This window comes from Mastigoproctus giganteus, chromosome 8 (assembly GCF_048544385.1).
Source record: "Mastigoproctus giganteus isolate SK-2022 chromosome 8, ASM4854438v1, whole genome shotgun sequence".
NCBI classification, from domain to species: Eukaryota; Metazoa; Arthropoda; class Arachnida; order Uropygi; family Thelyphonidae; genus Mastigoproctus; species Mastigoproctus giganteus.
Window position 1 is genome coordinate 82,866,673 of NC_143582.1, and position 23,750 is coordinate 82,890,422.

A 23,750-nucleotide genomic window follows, 5' to 3' on the forward strand; every position below is an offset into this window, starting at 1 on the left:
GCGGCACTCTCATTCACTTAGCACTGTTTTTCCAGAACGAATTATCAGCTTTAACCAGGGGTCACCTGTATATGATATCAAAATTATTTTTTTGCATCCGGTTCCTTTGTAACCACATCATAATATCCAATCAAATTTGTCACACAAAACTTTATCTTAACAAACCCATGCTGTGTCTGAATTATTGCTGCAGTCTTGTCTAGATGATCCTACAATGCATCTTTAACCAGTGACTCCATTATTTTACCCGGAACAGAAGTTAAACTAACTGGTCTGTAATTACTCGTGTCAGCCTTCAATCCCCCCTTCGTGAATTGGGGATACATTTGCACATACATCTCCAGTCCGTGGGGACTGGGTGTCTCCGTAACCAGGTGGGCAGGAGCAGCAGTGCGTAGCACACGCTTCTTGATTAAACCGGGGTTCGAGCCCGTGACCACCAAATACAGAGGATGTGGAAAGGTCAGGGAATGATCACAGCATATCCCAGGAGCAATATGGCCTTATTTGCTAATGCTCCTAAAAAAAACCCAAATAATAATAATAATAACCGTGGGGACCTCCCCTGAGTTCAAGGATGCTCTCATAATTATGGCTAACAGTTTGCTTATTTCCTTTGCCTCCTCCTTTAATATAACTGGAGATCCCATCCACCCCAAGTGCTTTTCTTATGTTTAACTTCAACAAGTTCTCCTCCACTTTGCTCTCAGTTATTACAAACTCATTAAGCACTCTGCTACAATTGGATAACCTTCTGGCATTTTCAATCCTTAATAACTCCTCACGTGTGAATGTAGATGCAAAATACTCATTCAGTTTGTTTGCTATCTGCAAACAAACTGAATGAGTGAGCAGGATCATCAACAGTCAAACCATTGATATCAAGTGGACCAATCTGATTCATCCCCTTCCTTTTAGAGTTTATATAAGGAAAGAAATCCTTGCTGTTTTTCTTAGCATCCTTTGCCAAAGATTTCTTGTAATCTGCCTTTGCCTGCCTAACCTCCTTTGTGACTTGATTACAGACTAGCTTATATTTGTCATAGGCTTTTGTGTCACCTGATAATTTATATGCATTCCATGCATTTTTCTTTTCTGCCACGAGTCTCATTAGTTCATTTGACAACCATTTAGGCCTAAATCTTGAACAGTATTTCTTAATAGGTATGAAACGTTTAGTAGCTTCTACGATTAATTCCTTCAATGCTTCCCACTTAGAATTTGCTGTTGGTAACATCATCAGTTGATCTCACTGTACAGAATTTAAAAACTGTCTGAGACCACTGTAGTCATGTTTACGGAAGCAAAAACCCTTTCCTTAACCCCTGATGGTAATTATATCTTTAAGTAAATCCCACATCAGTACACTGTGATCACTGCCACCTAGTGATTCCTTTATCTGCAAATTCTCAATACACGAATGCTCACTGCTGATAGCCAGATCAAGAGCATTACCCTCTCTGATTGCTTCTCGAACTTGCTGCTGCAAAAAACAATCATCCAATAAATCTACAAAAGTCTTACTAGTGTGTGAGTGACCAACCCAAAGTTCCAGTCAATATCTGGGAAGTTAAAATCCCCCATTATTAGACATTCTGATTTACTAGCCCCCTATTTCTCTGTACAATTGTTCATTGTACTCATTAGGGCTATAACACACTCCTACTGTTATTTTTAGTTTCGCAGTGCTTATGTCACACCAAGCTGACTCAACAGTGCATTGTCCATCTGTATCAACTTCTTTTGATTTTATGTTTTTATTAATTAACAGCATAACCCCTCTTCCCTTCCTATCCTGTCTATCCTTTCTGTACAGACTGGACTCCCCAAATTCCAATTCTGCATTCCTAATATCTGTGTGACACCACGTCTCTGATATCCCCAACAATATCTACCTTTGATGTCTTGACCAACACTTCAAATATCTCCAAGGCATTCTTCCTTGGAGATTGCCGCTATGTTGCCTTGATGCACAGGAGTGAACTCTGGTATTGAGTTAGGCAGCTGAGAGCTTGGTAGGCGGCCCTCATTAATTTCTTTGAGGGCATCTACCCTACACCTCAAGCTCTCATAGACGCCCATTATGTAAAATCCGACTCATGTAGCGTTCCTTACATAATTCGGGGAGTTCCTGTATATATTTTTAGTAGCAATGGGTAAAATAGATATTTCTCCCTCCCATTTGATTATGCCATTGGTTCATAATATTAGGTATATAAATTTAATGATTTTCTATTATGACATTTAGAAAAAACGTACAAAAACATCATTCTGGTGCATTCCAGCCCATAAATACACCACTGCCCCTTCCCCCAATAGGGTTTCACATGCAATTTGTAATCTTTGAATAGCATCTGCCACAACTGATTTTGGGAGGGTCAGAGAAGTTGTAGTTGTGTGATAGAAAGATTATTAATTATCATTTCACATTAAAAGTCTAGTGTGAAAATGCAACCATTTTCACTTATGACGGGACGTTTTTGAAGAGAACAAGCGCCCCATACTTTTGTGACTATGCTGTATATTTAGAGCAACACCTGCTCGCGGGGAGAAGGCGGAAATATTTCTGGTCCCCGCACGTGCAGTGAAAGTCACCCCGTGGAGCGTCAGCCCTCCGCCGGTCGCCTGTTATCTAACAGCCGGAGGTCATTTGTCCGAGCGGAGTGGACAGGCGTCCGGGCGCATTTGTTGACAAAACAGCAAAGGAATGTGATTCTCGTGTGGAGATGCGAGGCTACATCTTCCAAATGACACTTTTGGGATAAACAGAATAAGACATCCACTGGAGGTTTGTGTTTTTGAAAGTCTGGTGTGAGGAAGTGAACGAATTTGTGGCCATCAGGCCTTTGTCCAGTCTGAAGGCACAAACCCTACCAAAATAAAGTCTCCTCCACACCACCTCCATAAATCCAATATTTTATGGGAGCAGAGCTCCAAAATCAACAGTCCAAAAGTTGTTGTTGAACCGTTGAAATTAACCAGAACAAATACGCAAGGGAAAGCAAAAGATAAGGGGGAGATATATATACGAACCTAGGGAAAAGCACAGGGAGTTCAGGTCGTGAGGAGTTTAGAGTTGGCAGTTCGGAGTTAACAGTTCGGAGTTCTGAGTTTGGTTTGGTTGAAGCGAAGTCTGAAAGTAGGAGAGAAGGTGTCTGCGCTCCTGAGAAAATACAGAATCCTGTTCGAGAGAAAGCAGATCCAACCACGGATAAAAGAGTAGCAGAAATGACCGAGATTGACGATCTTCCCAGAGTATCAACTCCTGAGGATATGCAGATTGAATCTGGTAAGTCAACTTTCCATGTCCCATTAAACAACTGAACTAGATAGTGTAAAAGGCGATCCTATTTACCCTTACATAGACTTCTCTCCTCATAATAACTTATCTTGTTAAGTATAGAGAAAAAGTGATAGTTTGAACTTAAGGAATACACATCACATTATAAGTTTAATATTATGATCGCTTTACAGTTGTTTTGTTACAAACGTCATTAGTGTCTTACATGAACCACTAAAATGTTATTACCTCGACGGGATGTACTTGGAGTTTTTCTATAACAGATAGCAAGCACGAAACTACACGAAGAACAACACTACCACTACCTTTCAGCTAGTCAATTTACATTAAGAGGCTAATTATATATTAACGTAAAGAGGAGTAAGCCAAATGTTACATGCCCTATTCTAAAAAACTGTACTTGTTTACTGAGTGTACATCTTATTTGTCTTGTGTAATAAACCATGTTTTGTTTAACAACCTTTGCCTATTGATTACTCTCTGATGACACATGATTTCTTTGAATGATTACTGATAAAGAACTGTTAAGGCGGCACTTTTGATTCTGATCAAATAGAAAGGAGTCAAAGGTGAATAATCACAACGCGATCTTGATGTTGCAGATTTGCTCAATGTCCATCTGAGTAAGTTTTTAGAACACGGGATTTGTCCTAACTAACTACTAGACGATTACATGAAAGCCAGGTTTCTCCGGATATAAATATTAGTGTAACTCTTGCAAAGAACATTTGATACCTAACTGACACATCACACCATAACTGAGAATTGCTGGAACCCTAGCAAGTTATACTACAACGGAGAAAAGTCCTGCGCAACACTAGTTCTGCTTTACAACTCATGCTGTCGCTACATAGGCAGATCCATAAGATTTATATTGTTGTTGGGGGGGGGGAGATTAATGTTCATGGCTGAAATCTGTAGTGATCCAAACACACTTAAATACACTGTGGCCTCAATATAACATGCCTCTTTATAATACTGCAGAGTTTTTTGATATACCGCAGGTATCATCAAGTCCCCCCAAAACGAAGTATGAAAAGAAAGTAGCACGCTCAGAGAACTATCAATTTCGTATTGGAAACTGGAAAAATTTAATACTGTATATCCTACAACTGTATTTCTAAGAGGGGAAATTAGCTAAAAATTGGCTGCGTATTCACTTCAGTATATTCGATATTAAGCTGTAGAGTAAATTTTGTAAACAAGACTTGTCAGAGACTAATTACTGTAGACACCAGTTTCTCCCCTCAGCTAGAGATGTAATAAGAGTACATCAGTGGAATGCTAATTACAAACAGCTACCTCTGGTGGTAGCTGTTTGTAATTAGCGTTACAAAGTAAATTTTTTTTAAGCAACAGCACATGACATCCTTTCTTCAACTAGAAGTTACACTTTAGGATAGCAGAAACTGCTAAACTAAACAAAAACAATCATGAATTGACAAGCGATTTATGGAGAAATTATGTGACTTTTCAAGCACTATGATAGGCTGGACATTTCATTTTGATTTAGTTTTCTCAAAACATGGTAAATTCTAGGGCATCAAAAATAAATACATGGCAAAATTAGCAAATCAGTAGGATCAAAGTAATGGCCACTAACGGAAAAAATTATACAGTTAAAAAAGTGAAAGATTATCAATAGAGTTAAGAGTAGCAAAACGAAATGCAGTATACTTTTCAGGTGTGGAATTCCAGAAGGAATGATCCATGGTTGGATGAAAGGGGAAGAAAAATTGCATTCATTTGTAGACTCCGCGGAAGATAAAGTTTGCCTCCAAAGAAAGAAAGAAAACTAGACTTTTTGAAAACAGTGATGTGGACCATGCTTATACAAGCAATTTCTGTAGGAGTGTAGTGAAAGAGTACTGATAAATGGGATGATTTTGAAAACACAGACACTTAAATTTAATAAGCTACTTGGTGGAGATGACATATTTAAAGCTTCTGAAGGGTGGCTCTGGAGATGGAAGGTTCATCGTGGGATGTCCCAGGTTAGGCTTGTAGGTGAATCTGCATTTGGTGATATTATAGCAGCAGAAGCATTTCCTGAATTTTCTGCATGTGATTCAAGATGGTGAATTCACAGATGAACAGGTGTTGTTTGTTTGTTTGTTATTTAGGAGCATTAGCAACTAAGGCCATATTGCTCCGGGATATGCGGTGGTCATTCCCTGACCTTTCCGCATTCTCCGTATTTGGTGGTGATGGGCTCAAACCCCGGTCTAATCAAGAAGCGTGTGCTACGCACTGCTGCTCCTTCCCACCTGGCTACGGAGGCGCCTATGAACAGGTGTACAACTGTGATAAAACAGCACTGTATTGTAAACTTCTACCCGACATGTCAATATATTATAAAAGAACCAATAAAGCAGGCATTAAAACTAACAAAGAGAGAATTACTGTGCACAATCAAGACTAGGAATCACAAGCTAAAGCTATTAAGCACAAATCTCTACCTGTGGTTTATAAAAATAGCTCCAATGTTTGGATGAATGATATTTTTGCTTCATAGTTGAAAATGAGTTTGTACCATCAGTGAGATGCTTTCCAAAAAAAAAAAAAGAAAGAAAAAAAAGGAAAAACTTTAAGAAAAGGCTCTGTTACTGCTGGATAACTGTCCAGCTCATCCTTCGGCTAATTTCCTGAAATCCTTCAATCACATTTCACACAATCAAAAGATCACATTTCAATTGCTTATTGGGAAATCTTTCAATCATGATCCTGATATCATGTTTCTGCCAAGGAACACAACTGCACTAATTCAACCCGTGGATCAGGGTATTATTCAAGCCTTCAAAAGCTTACTATACGAGTTCATAACCCTTGCTGGGGTTATGAACTCAGAAATTCAAAGTTCTAGAAATACAATTTACTATAACTGTTCTTGTGGAATTAAGTTTTTCTGGCCCTGATTAACTGCCTTGAACAATCTTTTCCACCTTTCAGATGGCTTCCTTTAACTCCAGACATTCCTTTTTTCTTTTTTTTGTGCATGTAGATTTTTCACAAACCTTTTCATCTGTGCTACGTGGAATGGTTTCAAACTGGAATGCACTCCTTTCTTTAGGGTTTCTGCACTTCATCATTGTTATTATAACTTGTGACCTTCCAATTTGGGATCCAAGATGTAACCTGATGGCTACTATAATCACAAAAGGAGTTTAATTTTATCTGCTGCAGATGTTAACATTTCTCAGATCCCAAGTTACTGACTTCTGTTATTTAATATATACAAATAGACTAATCATATTGGCACCCAAAATCTCTGCAAGCAGCCACCCACTCCTTCTGTGTTTTAAACTAGACTTGACAGAATTCTGTCTCAAATTTGCCCAGCCTGCTCTATGGTGGTGAGCAAAATTAGGCCAATCACTGAACTCTACTGTTTGTGACGTGTGGTGGTCCAAACACAAATATTTCTTTACCATATTATAACAAATAAAATGTTCCATGTTATCTGAGGTCATCACTGTTTTCATTCATCAGCATATCACTATATTCCTACCATATTCATCACGTGCTTTCTTATGTTACACCATGCTTTGCTACTGCTGTATACTGTATGGACAAAAATACTGTAACAACGCACCTGCCTGTGTGACAGTTTTCATAGCAGAAAGGGTTACAAGTAAATGCATAAATAGTATTTTCTTTGTCTGCATATATAAATTTAATATTTTATTATTTTTTGTGATTTGTTTTCTTACCATCCCAAGAATCAAAGAAAAAAGAATTTTACTTAAATTATGAACCAGAGCTTCACTGTTGTCAATAGGCCAATCTAAGGAGGCAGAACATGACACATAAAAGAAATTCAATTGATATGGCAATTGATATGGCATCTCTGTCTGTCTGTTCCCTGTATGTATGTCATTGTTTTTCCAACCTATGGTCAGGTCAGCCATGTTACCAGGATTTATATATTTCTACATTTTTTTTTACAGCCACCACTGTCTTGCCAACCTGTCGTAACTTCATGTATCTTATGTGTGTACAGGAGTGGGAGTGTCTCAAACTAATCTGCATGTTGTGCAGGCTGGGGAGGGGGGAAGAATACCTTGAAATATCTCATAGAGGAAAATTCTCTCTCCCCTCCATTTACACTTGGTTTTCCTTTAAAAATTTCTCCAGCCATGGGTAGAATCAAATCCACACTTCTTTATATGAGTAGCAGAACACCGTCCAGTCAATGGCCATGGAGGACTGTAATTAATACATTACCAGATACGGACATTTTTATAAACACTTATTATTGTTAACTTTTATTGTATCTGCATTCGCGGACCTTTCACTGTCATTTGTACACTTTTTTTTAGATACAGAAGATGTTGCTGTCGCTTTACTTGTTGATGATGAAGTTTCTGATTCACCACCTGAAATTTCTGAAAATATTGAAATTTTTGATGATATAAATAAAGAATTGTCTGATACTTCAGATTCACTTTCAACTGAAATAAAAGACAGTCTTCAGAATGGTGAATTAATCTCAGAAGAGCTTTACAGTGTGGAAAACACGTCAACGTTAGTGGATTCAGTGAATAGTTCTGATACAAATCAAAATCAGTCATCTGCAGTAAATAACACAACAGAATCTAAGGTTGACTGTGTGTTGAGAATCCTCATGGATGGAGAGGTGAGTTTTGTTTAATTGGCTGTGTGGTTTGTAGTTCAAAACTTTCTTTTAAAATAGATAAAAGTAGTGTTATATGTTCCGTATATATATATATATAACATTTCAGATACTTTTGAGAAAAATAATGATTCACAATAGATTCAAGACTCCTTTAAAAAAAAAAAAAAAAAAAAAAAAGTGCCATTTACTTATATACAGTGGACCTCTGCTTTACAATCGGTTCACTATACAATCAAATCACTTTACAATGGACTCTCCATAATAAAATACCTTTCACTATACAATATGTAGTAAGCGCAGGATATTATCATCACGTTTGCGAATTGAATTTTAATTCTATTTTAATTAATTAATTGTATTAAAAGGAGCTTAAAAAATAGGAATGAAGAGAAGATTCTGAAAATTTATTTGTTTTTTATATAATTTCAGTGAAGGGGAAACACATTTCACCATAATACTATAAGGTAAATACCCACAGAATTCCAGTTATCGGTATTATCGCAAATGCAATAAGATCGAGTTTACTACCCGTTTATAATAGCTTGCGTTAACGGAAAAGCCCAATAAACTGGAAAGTGCAAATTGTTTTATGGTAGTGACCTCCAGCAACATGCTTTAGAAAAATATAACAAATGCACTCAAAATTCATTCTTATAAAGAAACATAGCAATAAATGGTGAAAGTGCAGTGTACTTTAATGATTTGAGCCACTGATTCTACTAACCAGTGATCACTGGTGCCTACTTATTTCGCTCTACAATGGCTTACGATTGTCTCTGACCAGACCACGTGGTCCTTTGTCTCAGACAATAGCAGCATTTGTAAACATGTTGGGCACTTGTTTTGATTTCTATCCTTTAGTTCAAGTGATTTTTTTTTGTGCTTACTGTATTGAATTCTTGAACATACAACATTGCACTATGGCCCCTAAAGAGCACAGTAAGAAGAAAATTAAAATTAAACAAGAAATAGTGAAAAAAACATAATGACGGTGCTAAAATTAGTTCATTGGTGTACGAATATGGATTTTAACAGTCAACCATTTCTACCATAGTGAAACAAAAAGAAAACCTTAAAAAAGTTAAAGTGATGAATCTAACACAGTCCAAAAAGGCAGAGAACTGATTGTAGAAATGGAAAGGCTTTTGTTTCTGTGAATAAAAGAAAAACAAATGAAGTGTAATACAGTTCCTGGACAATACATTTGTGAATGTGCCAAGCAGATTTTTGAGGACTTAAAAGATTAAAACACCTTCAGCTAGTGATATGTGGACTTTAAAGCCAGCAAAGGTTGGTTCAACGGTTTTAGAAAAAGGTCTGATATTAAAAGTGTCTTAAGGCATGGAGAGGCTTGCAGTGCTGATCAGGAAGCAGCTGAAAATTTTAAGGTGGAGTTTCAAGAGCTTGTTGAGAAGGAGGCTTACCCTGCTCAACAAGTCTTTAATACAGACGAAACGGGCCTCTTTTGGAAAAGGATGCCTAGGCGAACATACATCACAAAAGAAGCGGCCTCGTTGCCTGGTCATAATAAGCCTACGAAGGATAGGCTTACTCTGCTATTAGGGTCCAATGCCTGTGGTGATTTTAAACTTAAGCCAATGTTGGTTTACCAATCAGAAACTCCCAGAATGTTTCAAAAGCAGGTTGGGTGTCTTTTGGCAGTGTAACAAGAAGGCCTGGGTGACAAGACACCTCTTCGATGAATGGGTATTTGAAGTGTTTTGTCCTTCAGTCAAAGGTTATTTAGAAAACTACTGTGTAGTCATTGGTTGGCATTTTGATGTGTATTTATGAGTAAAGAACAGTGCATAATAGTTTTGTAATGAACGGTAAATAGGTAATAGTAGCGATGAATCTTTTAAATATGAAAGAAATTTGTAAGGAAAATAAAATTGGTTGATTTTTTGATGAAAACTAAATTAATAAAAGTTTCGTTCTGTTAATTTTTATGTTCTTCATTGTTTTTTTCTCATTATTAAAAGCAAATTTTTGGAGTTCACAAGTGTTTTTACTGTACTGTTGATTTAGTTTTGGTTACGAAAAAAGGGAAATGTTTCTTTATTTTTCATTATATTTCATAACCTGATCTTAAATGGTAGGTTAGGAAATAATAGAAATGGTTTCCTTATATTTAGTGACCTAACGTTAAACATTAGGTTAGAAAATAATATAAGGAAAGAAAGATTCTATATATATAGTGAATAGCTGTTGAGGTTTTGATTGACTTTATGATATGTGTGTATCCCCGCACGAGTGTCTTTAAAAATAAAAGTACAGTAATAAAAAAATAATATTTTGTTAATAAACAATTTAGTCCACATGATTCTAAAGTAAATAAGAATAGGTTACCCTCTCCATTTCGGGAGGGGTTCAAGCTCCCATGGGATTCAAGTGGAGGTAACCTGACCCTTTTTCACCATTAGGGCATATTATTGAACAAGAAAATAAAAATACAGTCATAAAAAAAAATTAATTTTTTTATGAATGTATTTCTAAATATGACTGTGATTCTAAAGAAAAAAAGTTATGTTACCCCTTCCACTTCGGGAGGACTTCAGACTCCCATGGGATTTAAGTGGAGGTAACCTGACCTTTTTTCACCATTATGGAAAGCATTCATTAGAGCAAGTTACCATTAGTGCTTCTGAATACTGCAAAAATGATACTAACTCGATGTTATCGCATGTTGTGTTTGGCCACCAATTAGCACATCGTTTGCCACGCCTACCTCAGTATATTGTTCTAGACTTTGCTCCCGACTGATAACACCTACCGTCTGTTTACCGAGCGAGCAGCGCTAGAGTGCCGTATCGGGAAACTAATTTTATGTGTAAGTTATCCAACATTTCTCATTGTTCTCGTGTTGGCTTTCTTTACCTTCGCCCATTTTTTATCTTTTTTCTTTAAATTTGTATCATGCTCTACTGTTTATTCCGGGTGTATAAGATGCACCACAATTTTAGGGCGAGTTATTTTTAGATAAAAGGTGCCTGGTATACACTGGAAAATATGGTATTCTATATAAAACTAATACAATTTCTGTTATAAAAATCACCTTTTACAGAGATAAATAGCTTAGTTATATAGCGAAAATTTCAACTTCGAGGACTTGGAACGAATTATCAAAAAACTGTTACTGGGTTCACATTACGATATTTTCACAATACGATGGTGTCTCCGGAATGAATTAATATCGTAAAGCAGAAGTCCACTGTATTTACCTCATGATATTTTTAAGAGAACAATGCGAATTCTTTTAAGACAGATCATCTACTATACATTTATAAAAAATTCAGTTAATCTTGTGTGTACCATACAAGTACTGATATTATCTCAGGACAATGTGCACTGTTGCCACAGGCATTTCATCGAGGTTGTTTGGCTTCTGATCTTTCCATGGGGCTGCACTGCAGCTTAGTATACATGGTCTGGAGACTAAATGTGTCCATGATTTCTTCTGTGCCCTATGCTTTTCTTATCACCCATAAAAAATAAATAAATAAAAAAATAATGACTACCCAATTCTGCTTTGAACTTTATCGAACATTCTGTTTCAGCCACTTTGGGAGGTCTGGTAGTTTCTTCCAGTAATCTATAACACCCTGTCTGGAAATAAACTTGAGATCCAGCTTCCATTAAGATTTTAAATTTGTGTCCCCTGATTCTTGTCTTCCCTACGATTGAGAATATACCTGCTTTGTTCATTTTACTGATCCCCTTCAAGGCTTTACACACACACAACACACCTCAAAATTAAGCCACCTTCAAGATGTCTAGTTATCAAGCTTTGCACTTTCATACTTTCTAATCCATTCTTCAGATGGCTATCAATTAGTACTCCTCAACAATACGATATCTCTTCTTAAAGCCCTATCTAGATGGCATATGTCTTTTTTTCAGGTGTGGCCACCTGAATGCAGTGTTCCAGGTGTGGCATCACTGCCTTATAAAGGAGGCACAGTGGCATCCTTCTTGCTAACAGGGTCCCACAGATCATGAGCTGGACACTATATGCTTTCTTACCACTGCATGGTGAATTTCATGTCTGATTGTGTAATAGCCTAGGCAAGTTTCATCCTGAATCATGTCCTTTCAACTCCTCTTCCCTTAGCTTATAAGTAACTGCTGGATTTCTCCCCAGGTGCAAAGCCCTAAATTTAAAAAACATTGTATTTATTTAACTTCAGTTGCATTTTTCAGCCTACCTGCACTAATCAAGGCATTTTGAAACAACATGGCATGGTTCTGGTCATTGACTACCCTTCCTAACTTCAAATAATCAACAAACTTTTACAACTTCTGTTTGGATACAGGAGAGGTTCTCTACCCCCAGAACTGATTAGTTCTGGGTGGGCCTTCCTGTATCTGACTGTCTGCTTTCTCCTATCTTTTAGGCAATCCCTGATCCAGCAAGGAATCATACCAGTAATCCCAATTTGCTCCAGCTGATATGACTTTTCATGTGGAGCCATGTCAAAAGCTTTATCAAGTTTAGGGTAAAGTGGAGCAAGTGGATGGGTGAAATGAGAAGGGGTTATTTTTTTTTTTTTTTTTTTTGTTTTTGGCTGATACTGTATAAGCTTGCTTTCTTGCATCATGTGCCTTTACTAATGCTAATGTAAAGAATTTAAGTTGTTTCTTGCATCTGAATGTTTTATGATTTTGTTACAGCAAATAACCAAATATTGGTGAAGTGGGATTTCCCTTCATGAACCCTTTGCTGTGATTTATTAAGGATACCATTCTTATTGAGATTATTCTGTATTGTATCCTAATTCACAAAACTCCAAAGTCAAACTCACTAGGCTATAGTTGTCCATTACCTGTTTACACTTCCTTTGTTAATTGGAAAAACATTAGCACTTCTCCAATCTTGGGGGGATAATATCATACTGGAATCCAATGATTACCTTATTAACACTTCCAATGGGCTGATGTACTCATATGCAGGTGTGAGAGAGAGAGAGAGAGAGAGAGAGAGACTGTCCACCTGTGGAGCCTTATGTTCAGTAACTTTTCTAATAGTCTCTTCTCTGAGATTGCTATACAGCAGTCTGACTCTGTCACTGTTTCCACAAGGTTTGAACAGCCTTTCTACTATAAATATATACAGTATATATATATATATATATATATATATACACTCCCACCCAAAAGTTTAGAATCACAGCATATGATCTGTTTCATTAATTTTTTTTAAATTAGTGATGACAATAACGTGACATCTTAATATAAAAAAACATGCTACAAGATATTTTAAGATTTTTTTTTAAACATTGAAAAATTTACAGCAAAAAATTATTGAAATGATTAATATTAACAACTATACTGATTTTTCATCAAAATTTCTTCCACAAGATTTTATCCATGCCGTACACAGACATGGCATTCTGACAATTAATTTTATAATAGTGTCTTGACTAACACATTATTCCAAGCAATCTGCATGATTCCCATTAAATTTTGTAAAGATAGGTAGACTTCATGGACTTGACAGTCTAAACATCCCATAAAAGCTCTATTGGATTTAAGTCAGGCAGTTGGGGCAGCCACACCATAATTTGCAATAACCCTTCATGTTGTTTAGTTTCTAGAAAGTCCCTGTATAGCTTAGAGCTGTGCTTCAGGTCATTGTCTTGTTGTAATATAAAATTCCTTCCACAAAGCTAACAGTCGAGAGAATGTTGCAGGATTATGTTCAAGAATGTTTTTATAGCCTTCTTTTCTTAAAATTCCTTCATTCTTTCAGATATCACCCACTCCAAAAAAAACAGAAGTAACCCCAGATCATAATGGAACCTCTACTATGCTTGACTATAGCCATTGAATGATGTGGTACCATTTTTACTTCAGTTGATCGTCTCACAAACACTATGCTTGGATCCAAAAATTTAAATTCAGTCATCCACTGCACATTTCAGTTATCCAATATTGATGGTTCTTAGCCCAAGCCAACTATTTCTTTTGAATTTTTTGATTTTAATAAGAGTTTTCAGACCACTACATGATTATAAAGTCCTGCTTGTTTAAAACAAAGTTTTACTGTGGATGTAAACACAGGAGTTTCTCTTTCCTGTGGTACTCAGCTTGAATTTCAGTTGCAGTAAGTTGTTGATTATGTTTATAAATCAGTGTTATGGTCTTACCTTGTGCCCTCTGTTGTTAAGCATGGTCATCGTGATTTGTCCTTTAAACTGCCCGGCTCCTTGAATCATCAAATGGTAGTTTGTACTAACAAAACACCTAGTTTTCTTCCCAATACTGCTCAATGGAATGACTTTCTTTATACAGAGTTATAATAGGATTTCTTTTTGGAACATAGTTCCTTATTTCTTACCATTTTTATCACGAAACACATAAAACTAACACCAAACACCCTTTCTGAATGACTGGTGTTCAATTTTATAAGCTACAGCTCTTACTCCTCAATTTATATTATTGCAAAACACTCCAGAATCATCTATGATCTTCTATAATATTGAAACAATACTTCTGCTTTCTAGAAAGTTCTAAAATCATCCACAATGTTCTACCACATTCAGGAGTCTTCTACACATTCCTGGAATATTCTTGAATATTTTAGAAATTTCTTAAATATTATGTTTGTTTGTTTTTTTTATATATATATATATATATATAGCAGAAAATATTTTTATAAAAATCGATGAGCATGTTGGTCCTATTTTAAGGGAGAAAAATAATAAAAAAAAAAAAAAATATATATATATATATATATATATATATATATATATATATACATACACACACACACACACATACACTGGGTGGTTATAAAATAAGTTTCCCTATTCAGGAGACCCTAGTGTCAAAATGTTAGAGTTAGCACTGTGAAAATCAATGGGTATGTCGTTTAGGGTATGGGGAAGTGATTTGTAGAAGGGAAAAAATTAGTTCAAATCTCCCCCATTAGGGGGAAAATGGCGCTGCACATATGTAAACGTTGTCATATACTTCAAGACACGCTGCTTACGCAAATGGTATAATGTGTAAATAGAATTTAATGGTATGGTAATTTAATTAACCTCCATATGTATACAAAAGAACAGTATTGTGAAGATAAGAGTAATAGCTTCAGGTTTGTATATGCAGTAGACTTTCAAAATAATGGCACCACCTTTGGTGATTCAAGGTGCTGTTATTTTGATTTTTCCATTATCTGGAAAGTTTTATTTTTAATGTATTTAATGCAGAAATAATGAGGCCAAATAAGAAAGAGAGAGATTAAGAATGCAATTTTATTAGCTGCGCATAAAAAAACAAACATGTTGACGATCCAATGTTATATTCTGCCATTAATACACTTCTGCTTATGCCCTAGATAGCATGGCTTTTTTCCCCAGAAACTGCAGTTTTTTGTCCAGCAAAACAGGCAAATCGAGCAGAGAATACACAATTTACAGATACAATACACATGGTTATATGAATTAATTAACATTCCGGATGATCCTAATGTAATAGTTTGGATAATATCAAGTTTGTCACTAAGCTTTAATGTTGTTCTTATTTTCTTCTCTTTATGAAGCTTATTAACTTTAGGAGCCATAGTGAGGGATTTTTAATTTAAAATAAATGTAAAATAGTGATATAATCCATGATATCAGTACAGAATTCACTTTAAAAATGGCGAAGGTAAACAAATACAGTAATCACGTGACTTGCCATTTTCTTTTTTCAGCACTGCAAGATATCTGCACTGATGTCTACATCCGATCTCAATGTGCCATTATTTCGACAGTCTACTGTAGTATCTGTGAGCAAACCAAATTTGCTAGGAAATGCAAATTCAAATAAAAGTGGAGCGATGCTTTTATTTGAAGTGCCTAATATGCGATGTCAAGGCAATTCATGAAGTGCCTCCACAATATGAAATTGATGCTCTCTTAGGCAATTGCTCCTACTTGTGCAATAGTTATATTTCTGGGGGAAAAAAAATTTTATTCTACTGTTTTTATAACACTAATATATTTATTAAATTTCAGTAATAGCTGTATTTCATAATTTGAATCATATAATTTTTCTGGTCTGTCTTGAAATAATGTCCTTGCAGCAGGCACTAAACATTCTATGTGGCTGGCAGGTGATAGTCCTCTAATTGAAACCTAAAGATGAAGATTTCATAATTGGGGAGATGTTTTGAGGTGAGAAGAGTTCGATTTGGGTAGCCTGGGGACCTGGTGCTCATGTGTTTTGGAAGCCCTTTTTATAGTATTTGCACTATGCCAAGTTCCCTGAGTATTTTAATATGCATGGGAGATGAATGCAATAAATGAAAAGAGCAATAATTACATTAAACAAAATGTGGTTAAACTTTTTCAGAAGATGATTTAAAATATAAATTTTTTCCTTGTTTTGACTTGGCCGCCCAATAGAGTAAAATTATTTCAAAAATGAAATCAGAATAAAAAAAAATTAAAAAAAAAATAAAATAAATCATCTTTAAAAAACTTGAAGCAGGGGGGAAAGGAATAACAGTAATGGATCTGCTTTTCAAGTAAAGGAAACCAAAATTCTGTACAGACTATTCCAAAATTAAGCACACTAAATTCTTGTTCATACTCCAACCCAAATCAAACAGTGAGGCTGGTGTATTTTATTCACTAATCAATTTTTTGGAAAAAGGCAAGAAATTGTTTGATGCAGAATACTCTAAAATTTTATTATACAGGGATAATATGAACAAGTAATATCCTTACTAAGATTAGTGGTTTTTTTTTTTTTTTTTGGTTTAAAAAAAATATATGGTTTTCCAACTATGTTATGGTCAAATTTCAGAACAGTGTTGCAGGCGAAATTGAAACTGAAAACAAAACTATATCAAAAATAAGAGGTGGATGTTCACGTTTTGCACAAACAGAGCAGTAAAGAATTTTTTTTACTACTATACTTTTTCATTAAAAAAAATAATTAGTAATGAATACTAAAATTCACTGATGTAATTCTAATAAATATTTAAATTGCTGAAGGGTTTTTTTTCTGTTTTTGGGTACAAAATACATCAGGATAACAGTTAGATGGTTAAAGAGAGCATCTGTAGAATCATTTGCTGAAGTTATAACTACAATTAAGAACTGCATAACCCTTAAAGGACTAACCACAATTTTCTTGGCAATAATGACAAAAAAAAAAATAGGGAGGGGAGAAACAGAATTTTAGCACATATAAAGATTTGAATTGCATAATTTCAACTTGCTGGATTTCCTCCCAAAAACGTAGGAGCTATGAGATAAGCACAGAGAGACTTTTCACCGGGCTATTTTAGATGTGGTGAAAGGATATAAGGATAAACGGATACTTGTAGTGCTGGCAGATCACAAGGAAAAATCCATAACACAAACTTTTAATTTTATTGTTGACATAAGGCTTCTGTACATCATAAAACTTAACATGTTACACACTATATTCTGCTTAGTTATATAAATGGTGTATATTTATATGCTAGGATGTGTAGTATGTTATTAAAGATTAACAGAAATTTATCACTTTTATTATTTACATTGTATTAAGTGAAACATAGATAGTCTAACACTGCAATTTAAAATCATTCAAAATTATGTCACTTTTGCTCGAATACCATATGCCATAGAGCATTTCAAATTACTGTTTCAACTACACCAGGGGTGGCCAACTTAATTTGTGATGCTATCTACTTTTTTCCTTCAAAATGTGCCACGATCTACCAACTCAAAAATTTCATTGCACAAGGTTAAAAAAGTTAATCAACACATATTGAAAAATGTTGTTTATAAATTTTAAAATTCAATACAATTCAGAATTCTTATTTTAAATTCATACGTATTTAAAATTTTGATTTATGCGAAGTTTGTGTTTTCATGTCATCTGCCAAGCTTTCAAAATCGGGGATATACACTGATAAAGCCAACCGTAAAGAATCTTCTGTATGCAAGTCCGTAAGAGCACAGTGATTCTTTGGCTTTGTTTGTTTCAAATACGAAAAGGCTGATTTACATAGATATGTGGAACCAAAATAGGAATTTAAAAGTTCACTGCATTTTTTTACATTTGGGTACTTTTCTCAGCAAACATATTTCCAAAATTCATTTTCTGATGATCTGGCTTTTAGGAAGATATCGTTTCACATTGTAATAATTTTATTTTCAAGTAATATTTTCTCCATGTGAAAAATCACAGCACTTTTTTCTGCAATTTGTTTCGTATCTAAGTCGACATTAAATAGATAAGAAATGTATTGAATAGTGTCTTCAATTGTTTCAAAATCATCCACAACATTCTCAATTTCAGAAACATATTTCTCACTATTAAATTCAAAAACAGGATATTTTTGCAAATGATCTTGCATATTTGCAAAATGGTCGAATTTTTTTTCTTTGAGATCCTTAGCCATTGTCAAAAATTGATATTTATATGCAGAAATACTACTAATCATATCGCCCACATTTTTATTTTTTCCTTGTAATTCCAAATTCAGATCACTTAATTTACTGGTAAAATCTGCCAAAAAAAAAGCCAGATCACACAATCACTCCGTATCTTGTAGCTGCTGATAGTCATCCCCCACTTTGATCAACAAATTTTTAAATTTCATTCAGCAAATTTCGAAATCTCTGTAGAAACTTACTCTGACTCAGCCACCTCACATCTGTGTTTAATATCAGATCTGGTTATTTTTCATCAAGTTGCATTTTGAAAAGCCTCCTTGAAGAGATTGTCCTCTGATGGAATTCACGATTTTGAAAGCGATGTCCATAACACTTTTAGTATTTAATCTTTTGCTGACTAACACTTGTTGGTGGATGATACAGTGGTAACTCAAAAAATCTGGGAATTCATCATCCTTTTGACACAATGCGATGAATCCGTTAAGATGCCTCATCATTGCTTTAGCTCCATCTGTTATTACTGATACGAGCTTAAATAGTGGTAATTTAATTTTTTAAATAAAATGTTTGAATAAGTTAAAGATATCAAGACCTCTAGTTCTTTCTTCTAGTTCGTTCTCTCTAGTGGCAGAATCATTGAAAACCATACGAATAAAAACGAGCAACTGAGCTGTATCACTGACATCTGCAGATTCATCCAGTTGTAAAGAAAAGGACACATGATTAGCAATATGAGCACGCAATTGTTCGCTCACATTTTTACTCATTTTTTCGATGCATTGCATTACAGTATTTCAAGATAATTGCAATCTTGAAGAGCACTTTTAATTTCATTTTTGTTCTTAAAATTTTCAAAGAGAATCTGTTATTTCTAAAAATGCGTCTTTGATGAATTGGCCATCAGAAAATGATTTGCATTATTTTGCAAGAAGCTGACTTAATGCTACAGTTACTGCTTTGGATTGTAATTAGGTGTCACAAAGAAATTTTGTTGCACGAATAATCTGGATTTAAGTTCTTCTAATTCGGCGAAAAATCCAATTGGTATTTACCATGGAGTGCGTTGAAGTGCCTTTCTAAATTTCCTTTTTTGGGTATAGCCACAGAAGCATTGCAAATCAAACAGCTACATTTTTCTTTCACCATTACAAAAAAGTATTCTAGTTCCCACTCTTGATGAAAATGATACGTTTTACTCTTTTTCATAGTATTCATTTTAAATCAAAAGGTATTAAACTAACATATAAGTACTGTCCAGTTATTAAATCAGCAAAAGCAATGCTTACTGATTAAAACACTTTGCATTGCGCGAACCGGAAAAATATTCTGTCTGAACAGCTAACGTAGGATAATTGATGAGGATTCCTGAATGAGGAAGTTGTTTCCAAAATAACCGGACAAACACGCCACCATTTATTGCTCTGTTTGGTTATATCCTTGTAAGAATCAGTTTTGAATGCCTTTGTGATATTTCTCTAATGCTATTTCTGGAGGTTACAACCATAAAACAATTTGCACTTTCCAGTATATTGGGCTTTTCTGTTAGTGCAATCTAATTATAAATGGGTAGTAAACTCAATCTTATTGCATTTGCAATAATACCAACAGCTGGAATTCTGTGGTATTTAAGTTATTATGGTGAAATGTGTTTCTCCTTCACTGAAATCTTCAATCATGCAAAAAAATAAATAAATAAATTTTCAAAATCTGCTCTTCATTCCTATTTTTGAAGCTTCGTAAAAAAAAATAATAAATAAATAAATAAAATAATGCACTGGTAGCGAAACCAGCTGCACAATATAAAATTTTGGTAGTATACCTGACTGCACAAATACGGGATATGACCGTATATTTAAAATTCGTTGTGATAGACCGAAATTAAAGCCATGATCGACTGGTAGATCGCAATCGACTCGTTGGCCACCCCTGAACTACACCATTGAGAAATCCATGGGAAGCACTTACTTTTGTGCTTGTGTCAGAAAACAGTTAAAGTTTGTCGCACAATGTAATTAGAAGTATATTTGAAGGAACTTAAACTGGTTTAGAATACCCAGGCCTTTTATTATTAATGATTATTGTATTTTGGTCACTATAACCAAAAACAAAAAATTGCATCTTAAATAAATTATTTTATTCCATGACCATCATATTTTTATTTTAAGGTTCCTGAAGTAAAGCTTGTCAATACTTCTTCACTTTTAGAAGCCCTTACACCTGTGCCCAATATCACAAGTGGAGAATGCACAGTTATAATGTTTTATTCTCCTTGGTGTGTTTTTTCTGCTAGAGCTGCACCTCACTTTAATGCACTAGCTAGGGTATTTCCCAACATTTACTTTTATGCTATAGATGCAGTAACAAATAGCAAGTAGGTGAAATTTTGCTAATAAATTTTAAACTTTATATTTGATATTTATTTTGTTTGCACTTTATCTAATTAATCTTCATAATCTCAGAATTTTTTTCTTAATGTTTATTTGCTGTTTTATGAAAATGATTATAATACAAATGTTTCTCTTTGATGAGATATTTTAGAGAGAAGAAAATGAAAGTATTTTAATTTTTGAGGGCAAGTTAAAAAATTAGCATTACCATCTGCTGAATGGAAAAAGTCTAGGTCAGTGATGGGATTTTATTGGTATTGGTAAATAAGGCCTATTTTTATAATTAAAACATTCTGTTCAGAGTAATGGATGGTGAGATGCAAGAATTTATTCAATATGAATACTGTCTATGTGTGTGTGGCTTTAAAAACAACTGGTTCTAAACCAACAATTAAAGAATTACTTAAAATATATAGCAGCAAAAGTCTGTGTACTATAAGATAAAAAAAAAAAATGCTTTGATGCAGTACTTAAAAACAAAGGTGTTTGACTCTTTTTAGCATGGTGTAATAAATGCATTCAGTCCATTGGTGATTACTTTAAATAAAAATTAACCATTTTTGAGTGCCTTCGCTTTCGCTTTGTGTTCTTTTTATTGTACCAGTCTGGGAACTTTATTGTCGCACCTCATATCTAATTACTGGTTATTTGGTTTTTTTTAGGAGCATTAGCAACTAAGGCCATATTGCTCCGGGAAATGCGGTGGCCATTCCCTGACCTTTCCGCATCTTCCGTATTTGGTGGTGACGGGCTCGAACCCCGGTCTAATCAAGAAGCGTGTGCTACGCACTGCTGCTCCTTCCCACCTGGCTACGGAAGCGCCTAATTACTGGTGACATAAGCCTAAATACAGGTGGTTCCCGACTTTACAAGTTAATTTGTTCCTAGCGTGCGCTTTTAAAGCAAAAACTCAAAGTGGGAATTTATTAACAGGAATGTTAAAAACAGGGGTTACATTCTCAACAATGAAATTAGTTAGCTAATTAGTTTGTTTAAACAATGAATGATTTAGCCAAAGAAATGAAAACATAGCCTGTAAAATCAAGCAAATTATAATTTAAAGAAATTATTTGCGACTTACAATTGTTTATTTTTCATTATCATCGATTAAATGCACATTCGTTGATCACTCATTGTTGGTTTGTTGCCCAAGGAGTCGTCTTCAGAAATGCTTCTAGAGGTGTTTGTTTCTAAGATAATCTCTTCTCTTTTCTTTATAAATTTCACAATAGCATGCATATACATTTTTTAACTGCGCGCACAAATTGCAACTAACTAACACGATTCCTGTGGAGTAACAAGTTTATGAAGCTTAAAAAAAAAAAAAAAAAAGGAGAAGATTATGAAAATTTTTTTTATGTGATTGAAGATTTCAGTGAAGGCAAAACACTATTATTATTATTGTTAATAGCTATATGGTGCAAGCAAGCCTGAGGCTTATGCTGCACCAGCCAAAAAAAAATTTCCCAAGTTAACCTGAGAGAGAGAGAGACAGAGAGAGAGAAGGGAATCACCAAGAAAGAGAAGAATGATGATATTCAGCTCAGGTCCCTGGGTGTGCCAAGCCCATACTCACCAGATGTAAGCCCCTGGGGTTAATTCATTGTAATAACTTAAAACACAATTCCAGTTATCAGTATAATCAAAAATGGAATAAGATTGAGTTTACCACCCATTTATAATAGATTGCACTTGCATAAAAGCCCAGTAAACCAGAAAGTGCAAATTGCTTTATGGTCCATGACCTACAGAAATATGCCTTAGAAAAATATCACAAAGGCATTAAAAATTGATTCTTATAACAGAACATATAATAACGATGAAAGTATAGTGCATTTTAATGATTTGAATTGGTGACTAATACAATTTACATTATAAAAATGACCTTTTAGAGAGAGAAAAATAGCTTAGTTATATAGCAAAAATTTCAATTTCCGAGGTCTTGGAACTAATAACTAAAAAACAATGTGTTATTGGGTTCACATTACGATATTTTCATGATATGATGTTGTCTCTGGAATGGATTAATATCGTAAAGCAGGGTGCACTGTATTATATAGCTACGTGTGTGGTTTGAAATGCAGTATTTACGAATGTTTGACATTCATTTTTTGCAATTAATTTTCATATTTTCGATTTTGTTGATGCTTGACACTTGGAAAAAAAAAAAAAAAAAAACCTCATAAACAAGGAACTCGTAAAGCAGGAACTGCCTGTATACAGTGTTTCAATTAACTCTGTATTGTCCACACACAAATCCTCTGTGGCCATAAAAATTTGAAAACTCAGCAAACAATAATTCAGAAACATTCATTTTTTTGATGGCACCTATAATTTCAATTTTTTTCTGAATCCAACTGCGAAAAATCCATGTTCTATATTAAAAACAATTTAATTTTTAAAAATTAAAACTCACTTTAGACTTAACTGAGAGTGAATGCAAATTTAAAACTGCAATCTTCAAGCTATGCTTTGATTCAAGGATAATGTGTCACTAACAGCAGCACATGCTCCATGAAATGTGAGATGCACATGTAAACTGATTCCAGATGATGCATCAATGTCAAAAAGTTAGAGAGCATTACCGATTTCAGGAAAGTGCACAGCAGTAAAGCTAAATTACTGTCGGTATCTCTTCACGACATGTGTCAACCAACATGAGCATATAATTAAATTTAACTTAATCATCAATTCTATTATGCAATAATTAAGTCATTTGTAGAATTTTCTGGGAGGACCAATTCAAAGAAAACAACAGAAAATTTTGCCTAATCAACTGCTTTTTTCTTAATGGGAAAGGCATTTCCCATTATTTGTTTAGTCTAAAAATATTAGTGTGTTTCTGAAAGTAATGTAAGATGATTTTACTTGTACCAAAAAAAAAAAAAAAAAAAAAAATGATTCCATACCATTCAAACATATGACTGAATAGGATGTTTGCTCTTCAGTATACAATTGAAGAGCAATTATACAATATACAATATGATTGCAGTTGCACTGTGTCTCCTCATGCTACAACCATTGTATTATTATTTTCTTTACATAAA

The 23,750-nt window shown here is 34.6% G+C and overlaps 1 protein-coding gene across 3 annotated transcripts in view; it reads left to right on the forward strand.

Annotated features, from left to right (window-relative positions):
- The window catches only part of bug (thioredoxin domain-containing protein bug), a 71,365-nt gene that overhangs the window by 20,534 nt on the left and 27,081 nt on the right, over nt 1–23,750 (forward strand). For all 3 annotated transcript variants that reach the window (XM_090379548.1, XM_090379547.1, XM_090379549.1), the window contains exons 3-4: nt 7,621–7,937; nt 20,482–20,687. In XM_090379548.1, the coding sequence (XP_090235674.1) occupies nt 7,621–7,937; nt 20,482–20,687 (523 nt within the window). The remainder of the gene's footprint in view (nt 1–7,620; nt 7,938–20,481; nt 20,688–23,750) is intronic.